Raw genomic sequence first — 27940 nt, 5'->3', positions numbered from 1 at the left:
TGTTCAGTCTCTAATATTATGGGCATTTTTGGATCACATGGTAAATACACTGAATTTATTATCTGACACTTTGGACATGCTTAATATGATCATCCACTCCTGGACAGTTTATGTATGATAGATAATAAGGTAAAGTACAATAGGCAGCTTCATCCTGGGCATCATCCATTCTCCCTGGGGTACCCAGCTCTCTTCCCTCCTATGATGTTGGGAGGTGGGGGAGTAAAAAGTGTGATATTGCACTGCTATTCTTGTGCCAGTAGCTTGCTAGCTTTTGCAGTGTATCTGCTTAGCCTCGCGGAAGACAGGCAATGGGTGTAGGTGCAGAATCTTTCTTTTGACTGTCACTTGGATATAAAAAAATAAAAATTTGTGTAAACTTAGCAGCCCACCACAGTGTTATGACTACATGTCCCAGTGTTAAGAGAGATCAATAAACCACCAACAGTGTGTACTAAAAGAATATAGTTTTATTAAGCATTGTAGCTAAGTTGCCTTCAAGTACACCACACCAAAATCCACGAACATTCAACCAAACCCATCAGCAGTTCATTCTTTTACAATCCAAGAGTTAGGCGGAAACTCTGATCAACTTACACAGAAGGTAACCCATTTAGCTCTTGCGAGGGGGACAGGGGTAGGAGATTACACCATCTCTCCAATCACTAGTGATAGATGAAAAGCTTTGGCAGTATTAAGTGAAAACATGAAATGATGATTCTGGTGAAGAGGAATTACAAGTGTATAAATAACACTAAAGGAAATCTCCCTAATGATTACTGGTTAATGGCTAAAGTTTTGATTTAAAGGTGGAGCCTTTTAGCTACACAAAGGGTGAGTTTCATTTTTTTGACTAAAACAGGAAACAGTAACAGAACAATATAGCATGAATACACTACTCCAAAGTGGCTAAATAACCTTTTTTTAATGCAACAGAGGTCAATATCACAAGAAGATTCCAGGTTAGAACAACTACTTTTTGGGACTTTTGTTGGTATTAGATGTTTCATTAATTTGTAATTGGGCACCGGGAAGAATGGAAGAAAAAGGACAGCATGCATAATAACTACACACTGGTTAGACTGCGAACCATGCAGAAGATTTCTATCAAAGTGGCAACACTACAGCTCTACAGCTTTGAGTACAGCTCAAAACCCCAATTCAAGCTGTTTCGCGAGCTGTTTCTCGAGGCGTTACTTACAGTTAAATAAGCGAAACAGCGTGGAGCTCACGTCTAGTGAGGGACAGAGCTGTTTAACCATGAACACAACTCAAAGTGGTGATGGAAGCACAAGATTAAGCCTCACTTGTTTCACTGAGCGGTTACAATGACAACACAAAATCCATACCTGCACACGGTAAGTACTAGAAGCAGGTCAAACACAGATCAACTCATATTTTCAAATTAAAGCGTCTTCAAGCAGTAACCTTCTGATTTGAAGTGACAAGGGAGTGAGTGACTCCAGGTTACCGGTGTTAGGATCTCGTGTGTTTAGAGAGAGGGATCCGAATTACATCTCGTTTCTTTGTTTGAAAAGAAAAAAGTACAATGAATGTAAGCTTTCCATATTTCCTCGTGTTCCTAACCTTGCTCCATGTTTCATCCTTCACCCTCTCTAGAAAAATAGGTTTAATCTTCTGTTGAGACAGTGACCTCTAGACCTTCATCTCTATGGCAGCCACTGTCTACATTTAGTGCATTTAAGTGAGGATTAGTATTGCACGTCTTGGAGTCACTGCTAAAGGCACTTTCAGGTTGGATGAGAGCCCCACATTCCTCTCTCTCTCCGTTCAGCTGCTCTGGCTCCTTGTCCTCCACACCGTTCTCCATGGCTAAGCTCTCACCGTGCTGTGCAGGTTTCTTTTCCTCCTGCTTGGGCTTCTTTTGGTCCTTCACTAGGTTGTTTCCAGATGTTTGAGCAGGCTTGTAAGCAGGCTTGCTCTGGTAGACAGACAGAAAAAATGACGGTGAGGGTTCTTCAAAGAAATCCTGAGAATGCAGACTTTTTTCTATTTATTGCCATTTGGACACGGTGCCTATGCAACATGTCCAAAAGGCAAAGCTCTAAACAGGTGAAGTGTAGGGATAAAATGCATGGATTACACGCCATCTCAAAGGTGACACTGTCTGTTACTTAAACTAGTTATGCTAGAAGAGAAAGCTCAGCAGCATGCAGTTGTGTAGCTTGCCTAAAATATAGCAAAGCTCGAAAGGGAACACGATTGGCTACAGTGACTTAAAATCTTTTAGGAAAAAAGATCAAAGAACCCATTTGGTTCTTTGATCTTTAGACTCTTATAGACTACATAGATAGAAATAACTGAGGGACATAATTTGCTTCAAAAGTGAAGTCACCCCTGTTTATTTACTGTATTTTGCCTAATGTGTTGTCAATGATGCACATTGACACTTGTGAAATGAAGCAAGCTGTTAAGTTTTGCACAGTCCAATGGCTCTAACCACGTGTAACATCTCCATATTGAGAAAGGTTTAAACACTATAAAACTGCTTTCAAATAGATTAAGCAAGTAGAGCCTGTGGTGTGATGGTCATCAGTTATAATATGATATTTTTAAAAAGCTGTAGATTTCTGAGTTTGGTAGGTTAAAAAAAATCTCACCATTGTTGTTTATACTACATTTATATAGTGCCTGTTCACATCAATGGTCATCTAAAGAAGAGCCTGTAATATTAAGAGAGGGAGAGAGCCCCAGCAATCTAATGATCACTTGCACATGGCAAAGGGCTGGGCCATATCATACCGTTCACGGTAACACCGGTGTAATGTTGGGCAACGAAAATGAAATATCGCGACAGAATATGAGTAAAACGCGCATGCGCAGTGCCTTTGTTTTCATATGCACATGGCGGAAAAAGCATGGCGGCGAATGAGGAGGGCGAAAGCGGATCGTTGAATGAAACGGATGAACCAGAATTGGTTTGTAAAAATGCTGCAGCTTCAGTGGTGGAACTGGTTTAGCTTTCGTCCCTCAGATACACAACAAAGCAGTATTTTTGGTAGCGCATGCTAGCGGGCCGTCGTTATTACCGTGTTTTTTGGAAAATACGTCACACTTAAAATCAATCCTTTGATTTTTCTGAAAATCGACAGAGCCCCTTATAATCCAATGGCCTTATGTATGAATTCTGGTTGTTTACTGACCTTGAAACGATTTTATGTACACGGCGCTCGAAAATCTGTCACGTTTTAGTACAACTTTGCTAAGCTACGAAGCCGCACCGCTTGATGGATTGTCGGAGCATTACAGCTATCGTAGGCAGGCGCCTCGCGGAGTGATACGTACTGTGCTTCAACATAATATTACCGTATTGTGTGTGTATAACCTCTTTTCAAGTTTTGTGGATATTAAACATGGTTGTGCTGAGGATGTGTCGGCCAGTTTCCACTTGGTTAAACTGTCAGCGAGGAATTTGCATTTGCACTGTTAAATTTTTATATAACTTTAATGCTGCTTGTTTAAGTGAAAATACATTGATTTATTTTTTTTGCACTAATAAAGTTGTGGAGTTGTAAAGTCTTTTGTCTCGTGTCAATTATATCGTCAGTTATATCGTTATCGCAAGTTTTCAAATGTATATCGTGATAAATATTTTTGGTGATATCGCCCTGCTCTAGTGGGGAGGAAGAACTCACTTTTAACAGAAAGTGGTCTCTAACAGAACTAGACCGCAGACAAACAGCCATCTGCCACGGCTGGAGAGAGAAATATGGAGGGACCGAGCGAGGTGAAGAAGATCGATTTTGGAGACAGTGGCACTGACAAAGACACAGGAGGCTAAGCTGAAGACAGCATGGAGACAAAGTTAGAGGCAAGGCTGAGATGGCTTAGACATGAACAGGGACAGTGAATGTACTGGACAAAGGAGACCTCAGAGAAGAGTTATGGATGCAGTGAAGGAGGACATACAGCGTGGTGTGACAGGAGCAGAACAATAAGGACAGGCTGAAGCAGGTGATCCGCTATGGCGCCCCCTAAAGGGAGCCGCCAAAAGAGAGACCAACAGCAAAACGCAAACTATAAGATAGAGAAGATATCTAAAAGAAATCAGCAGGTTTTGTGAGTACTTGGACTACATGCATAAAATTCAACACCAGAAGTGCTGAAAACAGAGTTGTGGGTCTTCAGAAGATTGTCATTTTATATCAGCATTTTTCTACTCTTTACTCAGAAAATATCAGACAGAAAATATCACTCTCATTGTTTCTTTTAGATGATAACAGTCAAATACAGCCATTTTTATACTGGTAGAAATGATGATAGTAGATGTTAGATGCAACCAGTCAAAGACCCAGAAGGCACTGTGCACTGTGATGACCTTCATAGGTCAGAAAATGTCGGAAACATTTAGAAACACAGAAACAATGAAAATAACTTGTGTGTTTTCAATGGTGTGATACAGTAGAAGAGGATATTTAGAGCTTATTAAGGCCCACATGTTACAAAAGTCCATTGAAAATCATGTGCAGCACAGAAAAATGCATTTGTGGGTTGGAAGTCCTGCCAACAAACAAAAGGACTCAAGAGTTATTTAGAAGTTAATTAGCAGCAAAAGGAAGCCCAGAGACATGCAGGGAGCCTGTTTAGTTCCCTCTCATGTTCCCATGCTGAAAGCTCACACAATGGTTGTGTTCTGGTTTTGCACCGTAATTAAACAGTGGAAAAACCAACAGCTGCATCGGGAGTTTTGTGAGGTACCTTCCTGGGAAAGCAAACTACAGGCTGAGCTTCAATTTAGGAATTATTCGTTTCTCTGGTACCAAAATCCACGTGTGACAAACACTGAGAATTTCAGACACTGATGATCATCTTGAAGATTAAAGCTTCAAATGGTCGATGATGGTCAATAACCAATGATGGCAAAAGTACAGTCACTATTGCTTTGGTCAGTATTTTAAACTAGATCAACACAATTACTTATTAATATAAGCATTCAGGTTTCAAACTCATAAACAAGCTTTTACACTGGACTGTAGTGCAGTGTGTCCTTCAAAAAGATGAGAAAACTGAAAGCAGACAGAGATCTAGCAGTGGCCTGACAGATACATCCGGCACTAATTCATAAATAACACATTCATCTGTTGTTCTTAAAGAAAACAGAACGAAATGCTGGGATTTGCCACACAAGAGCTGGACTGAAGATGTGGCAACAGGTCTGATAGAGCGATGAATGAAATGTGAAATTTGGCCTCAAATCGCTGCCTGTATGTATGGAGGTCAGTGGGGTACAGTTAGGTCCATACATATTTGGACAGACATTGTGGTTCTGTACATTACCACAATGATGAAGTGCTGACCTTCAGCTTTAATTCAGTGGGTTGAACAAAAAGAACACAATCTCTTCATTTCAGGGGCTCAAAAGCAACAGGACAGATTGAATAACTGAAAATAAAAAGTTCATTTCTAACACTTGTATGAAAACTCTTTGCTGGCAATGACAGCCTGAGGTCTTGAACTCATGGATGAACTCAGATGTTGGGCTTCTTCCTTTTTAATGCTAGTAAACACTAGTGTGCCAGTGCCGCTCACAGCCATCACACTGCCTCTGTGCCATGCTTTGGATCATGAGCTGCACACCTTCTCCACACTTTTGCTTTTTTTTCTTCAACTCCTGGCCTTTTATCTGCTTAACTGATAATGACATAACAAAGGAAATGCCCACCCCTGTCCGTGAAATAGCACTTTGAGTAAACTGTCCAATTACATTTGGTCCCTTTAAAAAGAGGGTGGCACATGTTAAGTAGCTGAAACTCCTAAACCCTTCATCCAGTTTGAATGTGGATCCCCTCAAATGAAAGCTGAGAGTCTGCACATTGTGTCCATAGTATATCTGGAACATGTTTCAGTAAACAGGTAAAAAAACTAAACTTGTGTCAGTGTCCAATATATATGGACCTAACTGCACAACAGTTAGTGTTTATCTGTTGTGCTGGGGATCCTGTCTGCATCGATGGAATTAGAAATCCAGAGCAGTGTTATTGTTTCTTTCATAGATAATGTTTTTTTCTGCACAGTCCCTCCAAATAAAATGAAATCATGACTGACTTACCAGGTACGTTCCCTGGCTCTTGAAGGTTCGGGCGTGGTACCGTCCTCCCCGACCAAACGTCCTTATGAGCGGTGTAGAAATCACGCCTCTTGGACGACTGCAAGAAGCAGACAGATTTCCACTGTAGATTCATTTTAATCTGCTGTTTTTGCCACATTTTGAATCTCTACATGAAAAACAAGTAGTTTTTACATGAGCTTATAGACAGGAAGGCTTAGACCATATATCAGGACCAGTCATAAAGTGTATTACAAAGAAACCTGATCGTTTTACACAAAGTTCAGATCCGAAAAGTCTAGAAAAATGTGTGAGTTCATGCATCGAGCCGTATTACTTCACTATGGGCGCGATATGCTGATGTGAATGACACTGTCTCATTTTCTACAGTGGTAAAAAGAAGAAAGTGGTGTTTTCTTAGTTTGCTCGTGTAACGTAAATGATGGAAAAGTCTGTTCTCAAAGTAATATGAGCGAGACGTTCGATCTTTCTGCTGTTACCCTCTGTTTGGTCCACCGACAGACACCACCTGCAGAGGGATGCCTCCTCTTCCTCGGCTGCGTCGTGTACCAGACCACTGACCCACCACAGTGCCGGCGATCTCCAGCTTCCCACCTTGTGTTTGGACTGCTTCCAATCCTTACAGAAACAGCGAGAAGTTGGCATCAAATGTTAAGACCACACTTTGTTTCTGAAGACTTGTGAGAAATGACCTTAATCTGGGCTACATGTTTTAAAGAGCAGAACTCACCGGGCACCCCCCAGCCTCTCCCTGCAGGAGGCGTCATTGGAGGCGGGTTGTAGAAATAACCAGTGGGAGGGTAGAAAGGCATCCCGTGAGGAGGCAGAGGTGGCGGTGGGGGGAAAGGAGGCAGATGAGGTGGCCGAGCAAAGTTGAGGCCTTCCAGGATACTCTGACGCATCTTTTCCACCCTGGCCGCCAGCTCAGCCTGAAGAGAGAGATATCACACAAGCACTGGCTTAACATAGAGAGCTCTTTTTGTCTGTGCAGTCATCAGCCTCTTGAATCAGCAGCTATAAAATCAATATCACACTGCTGTCAGTTAAACACAGTGCCTCCCTTTAACAGCTTCATTAGATCAGCTGCGGTGCTCGCCGTCTGACAAGAAAATGTTCAGTGTCTGATTAAATCACGGTAAAATGAAACTGGCCTTTTCATGAGAACTGGGACAACAGGTGCTCAACAGTAGTTTCAACAAAACAACAGGAACAGCCTTAAAATTTTTAAGAATGCGTTAAACTAAATGTGCAGTTTTAAAGATTAATGATATGTGTGCAGACTACCTTCAATCTCAGGCATCTTCAGTCAGTTCCCTATTTTCAGGCACTCAGTAGACGACCCCCACACTCTAAAGCTGCTGTGTTGTGGTGACTGTCGAGGCCGTTTGAGTGCAGTGAACTCATCATCATGTTCAAGAAACCAGTTTGGAATTATAGGAGCTTACGCTGCTCGAAGGAGCCATCAAAGATACGTACACTATGGTCATAAAGGGATGAACGTAGTCAGCAACTCAGGCTGGCCGCGATATTTAAATGATGCTGAACATATGTCCACACACCACCAGCAGCTGCCTCAACTGCTAATACAGGCAGGATGGATCCATGCTTTCATGCTGCTAACACCAAATACTGATTTTAGCATCCAAAATGTCACAACAGACATCGAGGCTCAAACCAGGCAAAAGCTGCTCAATCTTCTCATCCAATTTTTATGAGCCAGTGAAAACTGGAGCCTCAGTTTTCTGTTGTTAGCTGATAGAAGTGAACCAGTGTGGTTCTCTGTCTCTGCAGTGCATCTGCTTCGAGATTTGTGCGTTCTCCTGCAGACCTCGTCTGTGACAAGTGCTTATTGAAAACATTTCCCTTTAGCTTTTAGCCTTCTAGTCATTCTCCTCTAACCACAGACATAAATAAGGCTTTTTCATCAAGAGAACTTTTTTGGACCAGTCTCCGTGAAACCTAGAGATAGTTTTCAGAAACTTCCCACACAACTAAGACCAGCCTGGAACTGATAACCCTGTCCTGTTTGAAGTCACTTAAAACAATTTTGTTTCTCATTCTGAGTAGTTACATATATCGCTACATATGTAGCTACTCTTCTGAGTAGCTACTGCTTTGCTGAAGAGACCCTGCCCTCTATGGTCAGTTTAAGGAACTTCATCACCAGTGTGGAAATCACGCTTCCTTTCTCAGACACATTTCAGAGCTAATAAAATACAGCAGAATGCTTTTCTAGGCAAGATGCTGGAATATTGTTAGCTGTTTTTTGCCGTTGTTTAATAGCAGGTTGTACCCATTTTTTACACTCCTTCATTTCCAGTTGTGGTCAGACGTTTACATACACTCGTGGCATGAATGTTACAGCAATTTTAATGATTCTTTTGAACTGTTCTGTTTCCAGGGTGGAACAACTGTACAGCACACATCTTTAATGATTAAAATGCAAAGGTTTGAATTGATTATATATACAGACCTTCACAATAATATCCAGTTAAATACCCAATACCAAGTTGCAGAGGTGTGGACTCGAGTCACATGACTTGGACTCGAGTCAGACTCGAGTCATTAATTTTATGACTTTAGACTTGACTTGAAAAAATGTTCTAAGACTTGTGACTTGACTTGGACTTTTACACCAATGACTTGGGACTTGAATTGGACTTGAACCGGTTTACTTGAAAAGACTTGATATTTTACCCCAAATATAAAATTTAACATGCATATTATATAGAGATTGAAAATGTGACGTCATTCACGGGTAGAACCGCAAAGGATTCTGGGAACTCGTGGCAAGCGGTACTAGCGCACGCAGGCTTTCAATTAAAATCAGTTATACAGCGATAAAAAGAAACACAAAAATGTCAAGAAGCCGTTGTATTATTAACTGCAATAGCCGGTCGCATGACAGCCACGGGAAGCCGACGGGTAAAGAGATCGGTTGTTATCGGATTACGTCGTTGAAGAGAAATTGTTCGAGCCATGTTTCCGAAGTAACAAAGAGGCGACTGGATTGCAGCCATTCAAAGATCAAATATAACGTCCCAGAACTCTCCAGCTCACAGGTTAGTCTGCTCCAAGCATTTACACAAAGGTCAGTCTGCTGTTGTAGTTAATGCGTCATTTTTCTTAACATAATTGGTGATATAGGTTACAAGCAAGTCTGGCGCTGAACAGAAATTGTCGCGCTATGCTCCTTTATTTATTGTGCATAAATAGTGAATTGTCCTGACACAATATTGCGTTTCGCTTCTGTTATTATGGTACATTGACAAAAACACATACTTTTATTCACAGGATAAAACAGGTTTTTTGTATCACTAATTGCCCAGTACGATTACAGCATACAATATTATTGTCACTGCTACATTTCTGTGATGCTACCAGAAATTATTTCCACTACTAATTAATTACCGTTGAGCTCAAAGGTCCTATTAATAAACGGTTAAGGAATGTGTATTTATGAAGACGATTTGTGAGACTGGTAAACTTATGATACGTACGATGGTCTTTACTTTCTACACGGTGCATTTCAAGGTCCTGCACCCATCCGTCGGTAAACTGTACCTGGGCTTGTTGCAGTGACCTGAAGTTACTAAACTTCATGAGTGTATGCACTCACTCCAAGAACCGTATGATTATAAATATGCATATAAATATGCTAAGATGAGATAGCTGACTTCATCTAACTAGCAAATGTTTTCCAGGCTACGTTGGTGATACAGTTTTTTTTAATGTGTATGATATTTTTGTCATGCGATTTTAAAGCCGGTCCTACAAGCGCATCCAAGAACAACATGCAGCTTATCTCAGAACTGTCGGTGAAAATTATTCTTGGAGCTAGGTTTAACTGAGCTGCATTTTAAAGAGGTGCAATTTCACAATTTGTGTATATTTTCTAAGTTCACTATTTTGTCATGTGTTGAGAAAAACACAGATTTAAAAATTACATGGTCTAATATTTACATTTAGCATATAACTGCAACATTATTTTTTCGTTTTTTTTTTTTTTAAAGACTCGAAAGGACTTTAAATTCAAAGTTTCAGACTTGTGACTTGACTCGGACTTTTACACCAGTGACTTGAGACTCGACTCTGACTTGCCTGACATTACTTGAGACTTGACTTGAGACTTGAGGATAAAGACTTGAGACTTACTTGAGACTTGCAAAACAATGACTTGGTCCCACCTCTGCCAAGTTGTACCTTATCCAGGTGCTTTTGTTACCAACAAGCTAAAACTGTATGATGTTTGATGTGTGTCCTGTTAGAACAACCAATCGTGTCCATGTTAACACAGTTTCCCAAGCGTTCTCGGGTGTGAAAGCCTCATCCTTACTCTTCTAAATGTAAAGCTGGGGATTCTTTCTCGGTCTGTATCCTCTCAGTCCATGGCAACGTAACACTCACCGTGGACACGCCTTGGTGGGTTGTTCCTGAAAATCCTAACCAATTTTCTCTCATCTGAGGATCACAGTTTAGGCCTTCTTCTTTGGCATAATGGTGACAACTTTAAATAACTTGTACTTACATACGACTGTTTTTTTTAACTGGCACTGAGAAACCTTTCTACAATTCTCCTTTTAGCTCTTCGCTGAGCTCCTTGGCCTTCCCCACTGTTCTGAGTACTGCTCCATCTAATGAATGCTGTCAAACAAACCCTATTTATGCTGGCTAAGAGAAACAACCTGTTGTAGTCGATCATAATCACTAACGAGAAGTTAATAGGCCTTGGCCTTCTCTCTTATTAAAACAGTGAGCAAATGTAAATATCTGAGCTTTTCTTTATATTTTTGACCCTGTGTGGATTACAGAAAATTCTAAATTGTGCACCTTTTTTAAAGTCATTAAAGCAGCTATGCAATTATTCCACCCTGGAGAGAGAACAGTTCAAAGAAATCATTAAAGCCCCAAATTGCTCACGATGAGTTAATGCAAACCATAACTGTAAGTCTTTTAATCATTTTTACATGTAAGTAGGTCCATGGATGGATGGATGGCTCCGCACACACACCACAGTCAGTTGTTGGACTGAAGATGCTCAGCTGGAAAACTAGAACATATTGCCCAACTCTAATGTGAGCATGAAGGTAAATAACCAATAGCAGCACTCGGGGACGCATATACTTATCCCTCTGGGTTTGTTCAAAATCACGACCCTTTCAGTTTGTTTGAGGCCAAAAGTGTCCACCGACAGATTAGGTCTGTAAGTTTTATCATTTTTATGTTTTGTTGACATTTTTTCTGCATAAAGCTTTTAACTAACTTTAGTTTTTTTCATAAATATAAAATAGTTATTACGTTTTACATTTTTAACCCTTTAAACACCAGTTTGTTTGTCCACTGCACTAGCTGGAAGACAACATCACATCTCGCAATTTTCTATAATTGCATTGCTACTGGAATTTCTTGTATTATTAATAGTAGAGTCTGGGGCATGTAATTGATTCACATCAACATTGATTATAATGCATTGTTATTTTTGTGCAGGGAGAGCAAAAACATAAAAACTCCCTCTCAGCTTGTTCATGGCCACAAATGGCCACCATAGAGCCCAGAGGGTTGAGTTTTGGGCAAATGGTATTCTGTTTATATATGTTTTGAACCCCATACAGGACACAGTTTAGGGTTTGTTTTGTTCAACTGTTTGATTCCCTGAATGTCTACAGCACAGGTTTGATAGTGTAAAGTTAGCATCACTCATTAAGCTACAACAACAATATTAATGGCAAATACAGCAGGCTCAAATACACTAGAAGCATGAGAAAACCCTATCCCAACCTTGATACTGGAGCGTATTTTGCTGACGTGAGACTGGTGCGGCTGAATCTACCTGACCGTCACAGAGGTCGATGAGCTGGGCCTTCTCCCTGCTGGCCCTGACGAGTTTATTCTGAAGCAGCTTGCCATCAAAGTACATCCACGGGCAGCAGTGCTCCCAGGGAATCGGCTGCCCGCATGCGTCATTGGCGAACAGAGCCATGTCCACGCCGCTCATGAACAGAGCAGCCAGCTGGACTCCCCTAGGGTCCAGGTTATCAATCTGTGGAAGCAAAATATGAAAAACTTCTAAAATGCTGAAATGAAAATAAAAAACTAGCAACCCCTAACAGCCCTGCTGACCATTCAGATTGAAACGGGGGAACTGCAAAGCGAAGCACAGAGCGGGTGTAAGCAGCCCATTCACACTCAGCTGCTAAAACACAGCGACGAACAAGCTAATTGAGCCAAGACAGAAAGCCAACACACACAACCCAGATGTTCTGACACAGGCTGAGGGGAGCTACACACACAGAGACCACAAAGAGGAAAGCGCACAGCTCGTGTGGATGGTTCAATTAAAAAGGGTCAAATCGATCCAGCTTCTCTTGAATTTATAAACCATCCACACACGTCACTGAAATCCCGCAAAGCTCTACAAATACATCTCTTAACACAAAGCTACAGCTTCAGTAACAACAAGCTCTACAAAACAGTGTTTTGCAGAGCTTGTTTTTAGGAACATGAGGAGTGTCCAGAGAAGAGAAAGAGGTGGAATACAAAGCAAGGGAACGGCTGACTGAGCAGCAGATTATAGCCGAGATATTCCCGGATGCAGTTCTCAGACGCTCCTCATATAATCAAGACTATAAAATCACCTTAAGTTCCTGCAGCTGGTCAGGTTCATAAAGTTTAGGAGAAAGTGCTTGAGCTAGGAAAGCGTCAAGTTCGTAACGACGCAAAATTCTTACTCCTGGCCAATGTAACATAAACCTGAAGCAAAACACAGAAGATTAACAGTGTTACAGAAAGCGGGAACCGATCGAGCCCGTCCTCATCAATCCTCACTCCCTTAAACTTTAGCATCGCACTGCTTCCAGCTGTCAGACTGTGGCTACTCACCGGAGCACACAACACAGCACTAAGAGGGGCGTGGGGACGTTGTCGGGGTTCAGCATGGCCGGGGTGTCAGAGCGCATGCAGGCCAGGAACGCCCTCATCCTGCGGTTCTTGTCCTCCACGGCTTTCCCCAACCACAGCTTCTTGAGGTTGGGACATGTCCACTCCCTAAAGGACAGAGCCTCCACCAGCTCTGGAGTGTGGGGAGATTTGCCTTTGTAGGCAGCCCACTCTTTAACCATGACATGTGTGTCTGCAGGAGGACAAAAAATAGTGAGCGATTCGTACTTTTATAGCATGTAAAAAAAATGTTTAAAAGCCAGCTTTATATCAGTATTAGGGCTCAATAGCTGTTATTTACACGTTGATCATGACTCAAAGGTTCCAGTCAAACCTAAAGACATAACAGGTATCAACAGTGGTCGAACGGACCGAAACCAGAATCGGATGATTTTCACCGATCTTGGCCTAGACCGGTGACGAGTCAATCGCTCAAATCTGATTATATGCTGGTCCCTTTCATGCACAGCGGTCACTCGCACACACTCACAGCCAGATGTGGTTAGCATGTGGCTATGGCTGTAATCGAGTTCTTAACTTTGAATGAAGAAGACACAAAGCTCACCAAAGTAAACCCAAGTCAACAATACAGAATGTAAGCTAGTCTGGGCAGGCAGGTAAAAATAATATTTAGAGTTTTCTGAGGTGAGGAGTTTATTTACAGTGTTCTCTGTGACATGTGAAAGTTAGACCTCCATATTAAACAAACCAACACAACAAAGAAGCAGCACACATCATCTGCTCACCGGAAACAACCTCTGACTGACTCTATGTAGGGCGCCAATTCACAGCTAATTAGTCTAGCCGGTACCAACAGCTCAAACCTGTAAATCTAACGTGTACATATGAAAATCTCATAGCAGTCACTAAACACTCACAGATCATTAACACAGCTAAATGGGTCCCTATAAAAGAAAAATACACATTAAAAGAAACAAAAGAAAACAATTCTACAAGTAGAGCACCCTTCTGCTTGGTTTAGCGCAGTGATGTCAACAATGACCTGCATGGTGGCTCAGAACAAACAAACACAATGCCAAGTGGTCAGCGCTGTTGCCTCACAGACTCCACACAGAAAGGCCGGTCTGTCTGTGTGGAGTCTGTATGTTGTCCCCGTGTTTGTGTGGCTCCTCTCCGGCTTCCTCCCACAGTCCAAAGACGTGCAGTTAGTGGGGTTAGGCTCAGTAGTGATTCTAAATTTCCCATAGGTGTGAATGTGAGTGTGAAAGGTTGTCTGTCTCTCTGCGTTAGCTCTGCGACCTGTCCAGGCTTTACCCTGCCTCTCGCCCCGTGGTAGCTGGGATAGGCTCCAGCCCCGCGCGCCCTGATGTGGATAATTGGAAGAGAATGGATGAACAATATTTATAACAATATAATACTATAATTATGACTTGTACATGCTTTGATATTAACTGCAACATAATGCTAACACAAACAAACCAAGTTTAGTATGTGAAGCTATAGCAAATACGCACATGTATGGTAGAAAAAACAACATGATGGACAGTGGTCCCTCGCTGTAACGCTGTTTTGAGGATTTTCTTTTGTGCAATTTTTATTTATTTTTATTTTATTTTTTTACGGCGCATTGTGTTCTGCGTCCTGATTGGCTGTACAGTACAGAATGCGTTCAGCTTGTCAAATTTACATAAATCTTCGATCCTAGCAGTGTGACTCTGAAGTGCTGCACTGTATGTTTCTAAGTTTTCTCCACAACAAACACAACAATGTCAACGAAACGTTTTGCACTGTCAAAGGCAGCTGCAGTAGCACCCAGAAGGCAGAGGAAGATGCTAACCATCGCACAGAAAGTTGGATTTCTGGACATGTTAAAGGAAGGTAAAGTTACCATAATTTTCAGATTATAAGGCGCATTGAGCGAAACAAAACAGTCAGATAAGTCAAACTTTACTCAGCTCATTCTTCTTGCTTCCTCCACTTCTGTACCATTGATTCGTTTATGTTGAATTCTCTGGCAGCTGCTCTGTTCCCATGTTCTGGACCTCAAACAGGGTTTGATCCTTGGTTTCATTCTACAATACTGGACTGATTTTTCTACGAAGGTTTGAACTTTGAGAGTTTAAACAAGAGAGAAAAGTGTGAAAATGTTCGTGCCTGTCTGAGAAAAGTGTATAAAGTGTGTAGTGACGGGTTTTACAGCCTTAAATCATCTATAATAATTGTAAAAAATAAAGCTGGCTACTTCGCAGATTTCACCTGTCGCTGGTTATTTTTGGAACACGACTCCCACAGTAAACGAAGGACCTCTGTAGTGTGGAAAATGAACTTGTAATGAAATTATAAAAGTGTGACAGCTGCTCACCCACTTTGTCACAGAGAACTACCACAAAATGGTTTGTAGCAACAAACTTAACAAGACACTTGAGCTGCTGACGTTGGATATTCTAAACAAGCTGACCAAGTAAAAGTGTCTGAAGTTGTTTGGAGCTCAGAGCCAGCAGCCTCGGTTTGAACAGTCAGAAAATCTGTTATGAGTTATAGTTCTCAGAAAAAAAATCCAAATCAGAATTAAGAATTGTCCGACACAGTTGCTACTGATGCACAAACACAAACTAATGCAACAAAAGAGCTCTCCTTATGGACTACACATACTAGAGTAGCTTTGCATGGTTCAGTTCAAAATACTCTGTCTGATACCAGCACAACCCCACGCATGCCCACACTCAATAGTTGTGGATGAACAAAAAACGTTTCCCCCGTGTGTCCCACAGCAGTTTTGCTCCTTTTGGGCTCCTAGGAGGAATTCTGTGTGCAACCCATACTGTTTGTCTACAAAAACACTCACTGGCCCATGTCTGCCCAACAACAGTTTTACCTCTCAAGGTCCCAGTGACTATTTTCTAAGGGCCCTGGCTGCTGTGGCCCCAAGTGGGCACACCCGCTCGGGGCCAGTGTGGGTTTGCCTTGTGCACACAGCCCCAGTGAGCCCACACGGGCATGTTTGTTGGGACATTTCACACCAGCCTCATTATTTGAAACTTGAAACCAGTACCCCTAAGAAAGAAAAAACAGTGGAAGTGCAGAGCCCTGCTCTCAGTCTTGCTCTAATCTCAAAATCCCCGCCCGTGAGTTTTCACTACAGTGTTAAACAGACATAAAGGAGCTGTTTGATCATAACTCACACTCAGGGAGGCAGTTCTTCCTCATGGCGAGTCTCTCAGCCTTCTTTCTGGCCTCTGACAGGCTGAAGAGCACTCCGTAAACATACTGACGGATAGGTCGAAACAGTTGCACTGCTGAAGGCAGGTCTTTGTTGGCTTCATCTTCAATGGTGACAGACAGCTTAATCTCTCCCTGCAAAGGCACACTGTTAGATCAGTGCTGGACAGTGACAAAGGCCGCTCAACACAGGCACTTCACATTCTACCAACATGCAGAGTTTGTATATGCCAAATACAACACGTCAAAGATAAAAGCAGTCTAGATGACCTTAGTGAGGACGTGGTAGACGTAGGGGTACATCAGGCCCTTCTTGTGTCTGTGCTCGGCAACCCGCAGGACCTCGGGGGCGGGGGCAGGGAGAGGTGGGATGGTAATGTCCATATGGTTCCTGGTGGGCATGGAGAGCAGGGAGGGGATTTGTGCATTCGAGCCTTGGAGATCTCCATCCTGTGACCCCAGGTTCACAGCAGAGGTCCCACACAGGTCAGTCTGAGGACACAAGGGGGTGTGGGGATGTTCAATCAAGTCTATTGTCAGATTCCCCATCAACCAATATGTAGTACTGGTCAAGCTAGACTCACTTTCGCCCCTTCACCTCTCTCTGGTGTGTTGGAAGCGTGAGCAGCATGTCCATTTTTGTGCCACTCTTCAGTGTGCTTGCTCACGTGACTAGAACAGGGAAACAGGTTTGTTGCATTTACAGGTAAGTGTTCAACATTACTGTCTCTTACAGCAATCAGCCACAAGTCAAATAAACTGCCATTCACAATGACTAGAATCTTTTTGGCACAACATCATACTAAGAAACCTTTGACCCTTTACTTTGTCACGTACTACCTGCCTACGCATCATTTCCAACAGAGCGTAGCGGTTCTTGATCTTGGAACCAGTCCAGGGAGGAAACCTGAGCTGGTGACAAAGTCAGAGGCTCAGTGATATGTGCAAAAGGGAGGCTTATGTGTTCTGATCGCATGAAAAAGCTACTGTGTCAAAAACTTGAAATGTGTCTGTTTACTGCAGTTTGTGGCTATTTAACCACAGACCCGACAGAGTGCCCAGAGTCCACTGGCAAAAGAACCCGCAATCGACACATCGATGTCAGAACAGGACTGAGCGACCGAACAATCTGCTCTGGGCTGATGAATCTCAATCGTGTTGTGTTTCTCTGATGGCAGCAGGATTGTTTATAGGAAGAAAGAGCGAGCCAGCCGACACCATCCACCGCTCTGTGGATTATTCTGCTGTGGAATCTTTTGCTTCCATCTATAAAGGTCACAAAACCCAAACATGAGGTCACTCTAACCCCAACTGTATCCCTGACCTTCTAACCCTAAGCCCATTTGCGGATCCAGATGACACCCAGACTGGTAGAGCAGGTTCTTCAAAAGCTGCAAACCAACTCTACCCTGGCTGCTGCTGGTGTCTGTCTTAATGTGATAGCTGTCACCGATGCATGCTCTTTCTATGCTGGGCTCACGCTGCTGTTCTACTGAATTTCTACATATTCACATAAAAGAGCCAAAAGCTGCCAAAAGCAAATTTACTGTATTTCTAGGCCAGGTCCATTGGTCCTGACTGAATAAAGCACAAACTAGCTTACAGCTACCTTCACCTTTGTCCTCTCCCACTGCTGCTGATCTCAAACAGTCAGTGTAGCCGCTGATGAATCGGCACACCATCAGTGAGGACATGCTGAGCTCTACTCACTTGGCAGTTGTGCCAGAGCTCTCATCGTTCTCTGAGGAAGACGACGTGGAGGAGGCATTGAAGAAAGGAGCCTCTATGTGGTTGGGGCTGCCGGCTTGCCTGGGGTTAATGGGAGAGGATCTCTCATAGAGGGGAGTGTGCCTCCCTTCAGGAGAAATGCTGCTGCAGCTCTTTTGCTCTGGGAGAGCTTTCTCAACCGAGTCCACAGACTGGCTGCCCTCCACCACAGCGTCTGTGTGCGAGTGCTGGACCTGAAGGCAGGGGAGACACAGAAGCATCAGGAAAGCTGAGGCAGCTGGAGCACGTTGCCGTGGTACTGGCTGGATTTCTTACCCCGTGTTTGTCAGGCTGTGGCGCCTGTGGAATGGCGAGTAGTTTAGGAGATGGCACTGCAGCTGGCACCCCCGTGTGTTTTGGTCTAACTGTGAAACAAACACAAAACCTCTAGTTCATATGAAAAGTAACTTCTACACTTACAAACGCAGATATTTTATGTGCTTCATCACATTCACACTGAAATTTGATAGTGGTTACTAAGTGGCAAAGAACCGTGTAGGAGCAGTACTGCATTTGAAGAGCTTCAAATAGAACCGAACACAGAGCCAAAGAAAATGCACCTGAGCAGGTGGACTGCAGGCCGTCTATTCTGAGAAGCTCTTTCACTGTTAAAATGATCAAATTTAGTCCAGTGAGTTTTGATACGTCTATCTGAATATGAGTAACAGACTGTATAAAAAGATGGAAAACACTCCTTTATATTTGTTCAGTGCGTTTGACCTGCTGCTTCGGTCAGCAGTGACATGTCCAATCAACTCAGTTTAGTTTTATGCTTTTTAACCTCTAAACTTTGAACACTTTGTGTTAAACTCCCCATAAATAACATTTACAGTTTATACTTTTCAATGTTATCTACTGTACATCCCCCCACAGCAGCGAGTCTCCGAACAGACGGAACCCAAAAGTAGTTTAATGGAAACTTTAAAAAAAAGTATCATTTTGATGTAAACTCAAGTTAAAGCAGAAACTCTGCACGTTAATGTCATAAATGATATATTAAAGTGTTGAGTCTCAGCGCCGCGTCTCGACGGATCAGTGCTGCTGACCCGAACTCCAGAGTTTTCAGTTTATGGTGAGATGAGGCGAAAACCCACCCAACTGTAGAGGTAAATGTTGGGGCTGGTTGGCCACTGAGTAGTACTCCACTGCCTTCTTGAAGCGGAAGATTTTGTCATCAGTGCAAGACTAAAAGAAAAAAATGAGAGAACAGAGTATTTCTGTCTAAAATAAAAAAATCTCCAAATTCACTTTCAAACAAGCAAATTCTTTATTCCTCTTATCCTGATTTTGACCACTTTCTACTAAAACATGCAGTAAAAATAATATACATAGCTTAGGTAACTCAAATGGAATCAATCACTGCACGCTCAATAATGTGTTTAGACCACTTCATCATCTTCCCATTTTCTGAGCATCCCGCTGGATCCTCTGCGACTACATATTTATCGCCACAGCTCAGAGCTCACTCTGATCCCTTATGTGTCGGTGTCACCAAAATAAAGGAGTAAAGGACAGAAACTGGCCATACAACTAGATTTAATACCAAACTGAAGCCATAATGAAGAGAGACCACCTGTCAGAACCTGTTTCATAATCAATTTTCCCAAAGCTTTCTATTGTTTGTGGTGTAGTGTATGCTAAAGGAGGCACGCGCATGCAGTCTACCTGCACATCTGGCAGATCAACAGATTTTATTTAGAGCACGGACGTTCTGCATCTTTAATCAACAGGACTACATCTGAAAACTGTCACATGATCACTTTAGCTGGCTCTAGCTCCATGACCCATTCACGGCTGTTTTTTCTTGCTCAGTCAATTCAAAGTCACAAAGAATCACTTTAACGTGATGTGAACTAGAAAACAGAAGAATGATATTTCTGCCTGGCGGTTCGAGGTTAATGTGACTGCACTGGGAGAACTGCTCATTTATCTCATCTATATCATTTCTTTCCCCCCCCGAGCACTGGCTGTGTATGAAGAAGGGCGAACTACATGAGGACGGATTTTAAACATATGAAACTGCCACTGCTACCCTTCAGCTTCCAAGCAGATACACCTACGGTAGGAATGTCAAAATCCTGCGTTATTGCATTCACAAGATTTTCAGAAAAGGTGAGTAACAGAACTATAGCTCTGAGGCGAAAATAAGTCAAATGCAGTGTCAAGCATACTGTTTTAGCTGGTCCAACCACTTACTGTGAAGCTAAATCATTTGAATCTGTAAATATCTCACTGTTTGCATTACCAAGGGTAGAGGGGATGACAGGGTGGAGCAAAACATTCAAACTTTGTTCAAAGGGCTTTTGGAAAGTTCATACCTGTGAATTCTTGAAGATGTCCTTGCCAATGGTCTCCAGGTCAGTGATGTCGGGGATGCTGCGGACATAGTCGGCCACGGCCTTGATTACAACATCACAGGGAGGAAGCACGAGCTGATGGGCACGCACCTGTGAAAGACAGATTGTCCTGAACGCAGCCAAAGCTTATATAACCCTTCACTGCATAAGAGGGAAGGTTACGAATCAACAAGCACAAATGATTTAAGTCAAAAGTAAAAGTGTCTTCTTCCTCTGTAAGTAAAGTGTATCTGAGAAGGATTCAGGCTCAGGGGTGTCTGCTGGTTTGTGAACATGTTCGGATGTGTCTGCAGTATGTCCACATCAAACTGAAATGTCGACTACTGTAACACTCGTGCACAAAAAGCTTAGATTGTGCTTCGTGTTGTGAATCATTCCACCGTAACAGTGTCAAGTGAACTTTGTTCATTAGACTCTCTGGTGCCACGACAATGAACTCACTTAAGCTGGAATTAATGAAAGTGAGGCTGCTTACATTTATGCGGCAAACAAAGAACTTTGCATGTTATCTTTTATCATGTGCACATCCACACACGTCCAAGTGAACTCGCCCATCCGCAGCACCACAAACAGAATCTGAGTCTTGTGCTGTCAACTTGAGAGCATTTTGACAGCTTCATCACTACATGAAAGAGAAGACTGCTATTTTGAGCAAAGAGGTTTTGTCCGTGTCAAACTATGCATGGACTGAAGATCTCCAATCCTGCAAAACATGGCTCTGAAACACTCTGTGGGATCTGGACGGTCATACAGACACCATCAGAATCAATACAACAAGCTTTGTGACAGAACAGATATGAAACCCATTAAGCACATGCCTGTTTTGGATGTGAATGCTCTGGATATTTCTACACAGCACTGTGGTTCCTGTGACTTTCATGGACCCGGGTATGAGGTTTATCCGAGGTCATATACGCGAAACGCTGTTTACACGGAAAACAGATGTTTGGGTTCTGCGTGTCCTGTGTACATAATAAATACTAGTATCCTGGTAACTGTGTGATGTTAGTTTAGGCAGGTGTGATATGTTGAGAAACACAAACAAATAGGTAGATGTACTTATAACTATTACCTGAGGGCAGCTGCTGAAACTTGCTGGTACTGATACCAGGATAGCATCATAAAAGGGAGCCTAAGTGTGCTTTTCCTTATGACAGCAGTGATGTTAAACAAGGCGAGTGGCTGTGGCTCAGGTGACAGAGCGGGTTGATCACTTAGGCAAGACAGTGAACCCAGAATTGCCTCTGGTGTGAGTGTAAGTGCTAGATATGTATGAATGCGTGTGTGACTGGGTTAATGAGACTTGTAGTAGAAGTTTTAGTTAATTTACCATTAAACATAAAGGTCAGTGTATGTGCAATAATCTGAGAGCCAAACGCTCAAATTAAAGCCGACTTACAGGGACGGAGGCTGGACCTGGAGTCCCGTTACCAAATCCAGGTTGAATAAAACCAAAAAAGAACGATTAAAGTTTTTAAATACTCTGATCATGTTTACATGTGCTAACGAAACAACTACATACTTCAAAAACTTTATCATAACCAGGACACGAGTCCATGCAAACACATCTACTGGTCTGAAGTGGGGGTGCGCTCAAATGGGTGATGTCACATAGACGCGAGTACCAATAAAGACGAACTAATAACTGGTGATTAAAATTTGGTCACAAGTGTGACTAGGAGGATGAATGGTTGTCTGTGTGCTGAGCAACGCCCACACTGGAAACACTTCACTCATCTTGAATCGCTCTGAAGCTGCCAGCTGGTCACCTGCAGACATTCCAGGGTCCAGTTGCCTAGGTAACGCCTCTATTTTCTACCAGGTCATATGTCAATCAATGAGATCCTGCGCTGTTGCTGGTAGCTACTTCAGTCTAGGCGTCGCTGGCGCTTGCTACTATATGTTTGAATGCAAAACATGTGCACTTTTCCTTCCCATCAGTCAAGGATGTGCACTGCACGAGCAAACAAATGACCAGTAACCATAATATTTAAGCACAAGGCCGACAGCTCTCGCAGCTCTCAGAGAAAGTCCTTACCTTCAAAGAGGCTAAGGGATGCTCTGGACCAAGTAAGCTCCAGTGAAAGGCAGCCAAGTCTTCATCAGGCAGTAAGTGATTCCCTGTTAAAAAGAAAACGTGTATCCGTCAGCCTCACCGGGGCAAACACTTCCACCAACATTACTTGCTCAAACTACAACACTAACCTAAAAGCGATGCAAAAATGACAAAACGATTGGGGCTGAGATCGAGCTGCCGTGCCACTTCGTGCATCAGGTACTGGCTGGTGGTGAGGTTTTTGCCGTTGCGGCTCAGTTTGAGGATGTGGGCGTTGAAGTAGTATGGGATATTGCTCAGGGCGTAATCCGAGTCGTAAGCCACCAGACCATGGAAGCCACTCTTCCTGCATAAGGCTATCACTTCCAGGTGGTGGTCCTCCACACTCTGGACAACCTGAGGAGAGCCACAGACAAGAACTGAGCTAACGCTAAAGCACTCAAAGAATATGCACAGGAAGAAAACTACAGTCGAGGAGCACACTCGTGTGAGCTGTTGGTGAGTGAGCCTTGCTCATAAGTCCCGTATAAGTTTTCACACTGGAGTTCAGTTTTTATTATTTCACTGTTATCATCCTGTGGGCAGACCGAAAATTACAATACGAAACACAACTTGATTACTTTTTGTCATGTTACAGCCTTATAATAAACGTGTACCAGTAGGACTGGAGTCTTCTGTCTGTATTCACTGTTACAGCAGAATCACTGTAACCACTTTCACGTTCACTTTGCTGCCTGCTTTGTGGTCACGCTTGAACAGGCTACTAAAAGAAAGATCCTGTGTATGCCATCTTTATTAGGATTAGTACAAATATATAAACAGTTCAGCCATATTGTCAACACATCACTATCATTGCTCTGAAGAGCCACAGAACATGTTTCTGACCTCAATGACCTGCAGGTCTGTGCCTCAGGTAAAATTAGGGCTTTATTTTTGGTGTGTGTGTTAAAAAGAACACACACTACAAGTCTTAAATGTAAGTGTGAAGTTGTGGCGTACTGCATTAATTTACCAGATTCCAACAAATCGAGCAGCTGTGTGATGGGACTCACAGCTGAGGCGGAGGCAGAGACGCTGTCAGAACTTTCTACTTTATCTCATCAGCTCATCGTTTTATTAACTGAGCAGAAAGTATCTTTACAGTTAGTAGTTTGTTTGTTTTGAGATCATTTAAACCTCAGCCATGAAGTTACGTTCTTCCAGTGAAACAGGGACTTGTTCGTTTATGCCAAACCTGTCTGGACATCTTTTTGTTCACTCTGTTTACTTCTGTCAGATGGGAGGACAAACAGTGACAGAGGGGGGCCAGCATCTGACTCAGACCAGCAACCTGTTGGATACTAGTCAACCACCGCAGTTGCCCACCCTCGCACAGCAGGTTAGAACTTGTCTAAGTGTGGGAACAGCATCCTATCGTGGGTCAGGATGCTGTGGTGACAAGGTGGGCAGCTAGCAGGCTAACTCGGGCTGTGTCCACAGCTCAACAGGCAGACACTGCCGGGCCGAGTTTCCACTCACCCCGACGCGGAACTTGAGGAGAGCAAGTCGGATGCAGTGGGCCATACACACGGGAGGCAGGAACCAGACTTTGGGCGGTGGGGTGCCTTTATTCTGGACGTGGCTGATGATCTGCTGAGCGGTCTGCCTCTCGTTCACCTGCCGCTTGACCCACTCGTGAAGACGGCCTTTCTCCAGGGCGCCATTGAAGCACACCAGGAGCTCAATGTTCCCGTTGAAGCAGGCCTGGGAGAGGGCGGCCAAGTAGCCCAGCATGTGGTTCCACTGGCCCCCGCAGACCCAGTCGGTGTAGAAGCCCCCGTAGAGTCGATGGAGGCAGTTCTCGGCGTCCACCAGCAACCTAAGCGGACTCTGAGGGGGTTTCTGCCGGCCACCTCCAACCAAACTCCCCCGGGCCAACCTCTGGAGGTCCACCGGCACCACAGCGCTGGGACAGTGCTTCTCAATATACTCCAGGAAACCTTGCACACCCATGTCGAGCTTCTCTTAGAAAAGACGGAAACTTAAAAGTGACGGTAAAGAAAGCTGGCTATCATAGGAAAATAAACCGGGGGAGGTTGCAGTGCGCCTCTCCCCAGTGTGACTGACTGCTAGCTGGAGATATTACCGGAGTTGCTGTAATTACAAATGAAATCAAACACGCCTGCTATTTAAATGTGTCCGCTTTCCGGTGAGTTGTTGTTGTTGTTTGTTGTGTTTATTAATTTGGTTCATGGCTTCAAGATGCCATGTGTCGCTTCACGAAGCCATGACTGCGATCCTTAGTCTGTACCGGAGGAGAGCGAGAGGGAAAGCACGTGACGATATGACGCAAGGCACGTAGGCTCGAGAGGCCCACGTGAGAAGCAAGAGAGTACACTGTCGGTGCTTCGCTGTTTGTTTGTTGTTGTTGTTGTTGTTGTTTGCCTGAATTAAAAAAAATAAAATAAAATCAGAAAATTAAAGACCTTTTATACAGAGACTGTATATGAAACATAACTACCGTTAGCTCTGTAGTTTTGTGATCAGATTTGGTCACGAAGTGAAAAATATGGATGTGGAAGGTAGTTCTGTTTTATTTTAAAAAAAAGAAAAAAGATGCGATATCAATCCAAATATATTGATGGCTGTTTTATTTCATGACTCTGTGGCTGTTGCTCCAGACTGCAGTTTGTCTGTTTCATTATCTTGTGACTTTAGCGTAGCGATAGATGTTAAGGTTACCACTCCAGTTTGTAGATGAGTGTGGCTATTATTTTCTTTTCTTTTTTTAGTATAAAAGCTAGAAGCAGTGAGATTGGGAATCAAAATTTCACATTTTTAAAACCTACTGCAGAAGTAGGTTTTAACCTACTGCAGAAGTAAGTACTTCTGTCCCATTAGCTAGAAGCTAGCCTTGAGAACTGTCTGGCAAAGGTTGGATGTGAACTATCTTGGCAAGTTTCACTCTTTGGGTGTAAAAGCGTTCCTTCCTGATTTGTGGAGGGAGGGGGTGAGCGAAGGTGCAAAGTTGAGTCTCTGTACAATGTGCAAAAAATAGTGTTCTTAATAGCAGTTTGGTAGTTTTCTATCTGCTACATGGAAACGTGTTAGAAGTAACAACCGATCTAGAAATGACAGCTATTTCGATATTGTGAAGCTCGCACACAAGAATTTCACTCGCATGTGCTGTACCAATGTACCTGCACATGTGATGTGACAATAAAAAGTGATTTGATTTGATTCAGAGCTCATTATCGACAAGTCCACCACCCTCTCACCAGCTGGTTATAACAATGCATTAATAAATGTGTTAATGAATGATACAACAGGGTTTAATGGCATTGTTTTACGAAGCCTTGTGAGCTACTTGGTTTAACTTAACAGTTAACCCCGAATTTCTCCTTATCTTTCTAGAATGCACAGGTGTTACAGCAAAGGTTTAAAAGAAGCAGAGAACTTGCAGCATTACATGCGTTTAAATGATGTTGCAATGATTCGGAAATGTATAAATGCAGATGTTCACAACATATCCGCTTGGTTAAGAGTGAAAAAGCAGCCAAAATATGGGATTAAAGTCATTTCCGTTCAGTGTCAACAGAGGGCGGCATCCAATCAGTAACTGCACGTGTGAGTAGTCTGTCGGTGGTTAATACACTCTTTTATGTCATAAACACGCATGAGAATTTCACTTGCATTTCCAAGTAAATAATACTCATTTATTTATCGATGAGCTGGAAACGTTTGTGAGCCCCCTCCCCATTAGCCTCTTAACCAGGTGACCAGCAACAGGTTAGGGTCTTGGTGGCCATAATCCTTAGAGGTTACAAAGTTAACTGGTTAACATGTGGCTCTGCTTTAGCCACATGTTAACCGGGCATTTTATTAGAACCTACACATTACATTTCAGAAAGGTTCAAATACTGTAGAAACAGGTGGTTAACTAAACTCAACCCCTGGGTTTCCAGCGACCTGGTGGATGTTAAGAGGTTTGTAATCCTGGTATTCTTTTATATTATATGTTGTAAGTTTTATAATAGAGTGAATATAAATACTCTTCCTTTTTGCTCAGCACTTTTTGATATTGACCCCACTGATTCCAGGCCTAGTCCTTTCTGTGTTTGGCTGAGACTTTTGTCTTTTCTGCGTATCACAAGTCTAAAAACTACAAAGTTATTATGTTTGCAACCCTTTGTAGCTTTTCACGTGGTCCTTTAAAATCTCACAACGTAAACTACAATCGCTGGACTTACAGTAGCAATGTTTTTGCCAAACTAAGTCTTCAGTGTGACGGTTAAGAATATGAATTAGTAGTAAAATTCAAACCATACAACAATATATTAAAACTGAAACTTGTGTTGAGACTGATGTACTCCCCATTAGCAAACCTTCGGGCTGAAACTGAAGCCAGTGTCAAAGTAACAAAAACTGCAGTTCCTCTAATGGCTCCAAGAGGCTTGTTTGGAAAGGCTGCTGGGAGAAAACAACTGGACTTCTGGAACTATGGACCGCATTTACTAATATGTGCTTAGCAATGATGCTAAACTGCACAAAAAACCAAAGTGTGAAAGCAAAATGACTCTTTGATCTGTCCTATATTGTTCTTACCACCATTAACGTTAATAAATCAGAGTCATTCTGAACCAATAGCCCTGTACCCGTTTACCAGTTGCATACAATCTGCACAACCACAATCTGCTCTCTATGAGCAAATTCATTTACCTTCAGATGAAGCAAATAAAGCAGTGACGATGTTGTAAGACAGAAGCACGCACCTCTAAATGGAAAGTCATAGAAAGTCCTGACTGAAAAAACCTGAAATAATTGTCCGAAGAGGAAGCCAGAGAAGGAACAACTTTTGAGTGTTTCGAGGCTCTGGTTAAAATAATGAAGGTTGTGAATACTGTTTCCCCCGAAGCACTCACAGTGATGTGTGAACCTGTCTAAACTACAAGAAAAAGAAGAAAGCAACATCAAGCAATGATATAAACAATGTGAATTTAAGATAAGATCAAATGAGATAAGCAATACTGGAATATCTTTAGGCTGAAAAGGTTCAAGCTTACACCCTTCACTCCACCAGGCCATCATTGGTTGATCTAGATCAGGGCTGCCCAATCCCAGTCCTCAAGAGCTACTATCCTGCAGCTTTTAGATGCATCCCTACTCCAACACAGCTGAATCAAATGGTTTGATTATTACCTCTTCAGCATGCCATCATGTTTGGCAGAGGCCTGATAACAAGCCATTCATTTGATTCAGGTGTGTGGGAACAAGGATGCATCTAAAAGCTGCAGGACGGTAGCTCTCGAGGACCGGGATTGGGCACCCCTGATCTAGATGGTCAGAGGAACTTCTAATGTTGTTCATAAAGTACAAATCTAAACAAATTTAGGTACATAAATATTGATAAATCACTGATTTGCATTCTTACACATGACTTATGCACAGGTTTGTGCATGCACGCGGTTAGTAAGGCAGGACCTTTGAGCTGACCATGAGGTCCTCCTTATCCATGCACGCTCCAATGAACTGAAGCAACGATGTAAATACGAGAGGGACAAAATTCCTTCACAAAAA

The 27940-nt window shown here is 42.7% G+C and overlaps 1 protein-coding gene across 3 annotated transcripts; it reads right to left on the bottom strand.

Annotated features, from left to right (window-relative positions):
- Positions 1–450: 450 nt before the first annotated feature.
- Positions 451–27465, bottom strand: LOC101482836 (constitutive coactivator of PPAR-gamma-like protein 1 homolog). Of its 3 annotated transcripts, XM_012921501.4 has the most exons (18): positions 27427–27465; positions 27136–27308; positions 22534–22780; positions 22367–22449; positions 20290–20418; positions 19066–19156; positions 18248–18336; positions 17915–18165; positions 16789–16876; positions 16475–16696; positions 16168–16339; positions 12968–13217; positions 12724–12838; positions 11919–12128; positions 6819–7017; positions 6568–6706; positions 6071–6167; positions 451–1942 (listed from the first exon to the last, which is right to left on the bottom strand). In XM_012921501.4, exons 2-18 carry the CDS (start codon positions 27151–27153, stop codon positions 1631–1633), a joined length of 2712 nt encoding a protein of 903 aa, XP_012776955.1. In that variant the 5' UTR covers positions 27154–27308; positions 27427–27465; the 3' UTR covers positions 451–1630. The 3 variants fall into 3 exon arrangements, with proteins under 3 accessions (XP_012776955.1, XP_076739777.1, XP_004559909.1); XM_076883662.1 differs by lacking the exon at positions 27427–27465 and having other exon boundaries at positions 27083–27349; XM_004559852.5 differs by lacking the exons at positions 27136–27308; positions 27427–27465 and adding an exon at positions 23903–24704.
- Positions 27466–27940: the final 475 nt, after the last annotated feature.

This window comes from Maylandia zebra, linkage group LG5, assembly GCF_041146795.1.
Source record: "Maylandia zebra isolate NMK-2024a linkage group LG5, Mzebra_GT3a, whole genome shotgun sequence".
NCBI lineage: Eukaryota > Metazoa > Chordata > Actinopteri > Cichliformes > Cichlidae > Maylandia > Maylandia zebra.
Note: the sequence above shows the minus strand (reverse complement) of the source record. Positions and strands in the feature narration are given on the sequence as shown.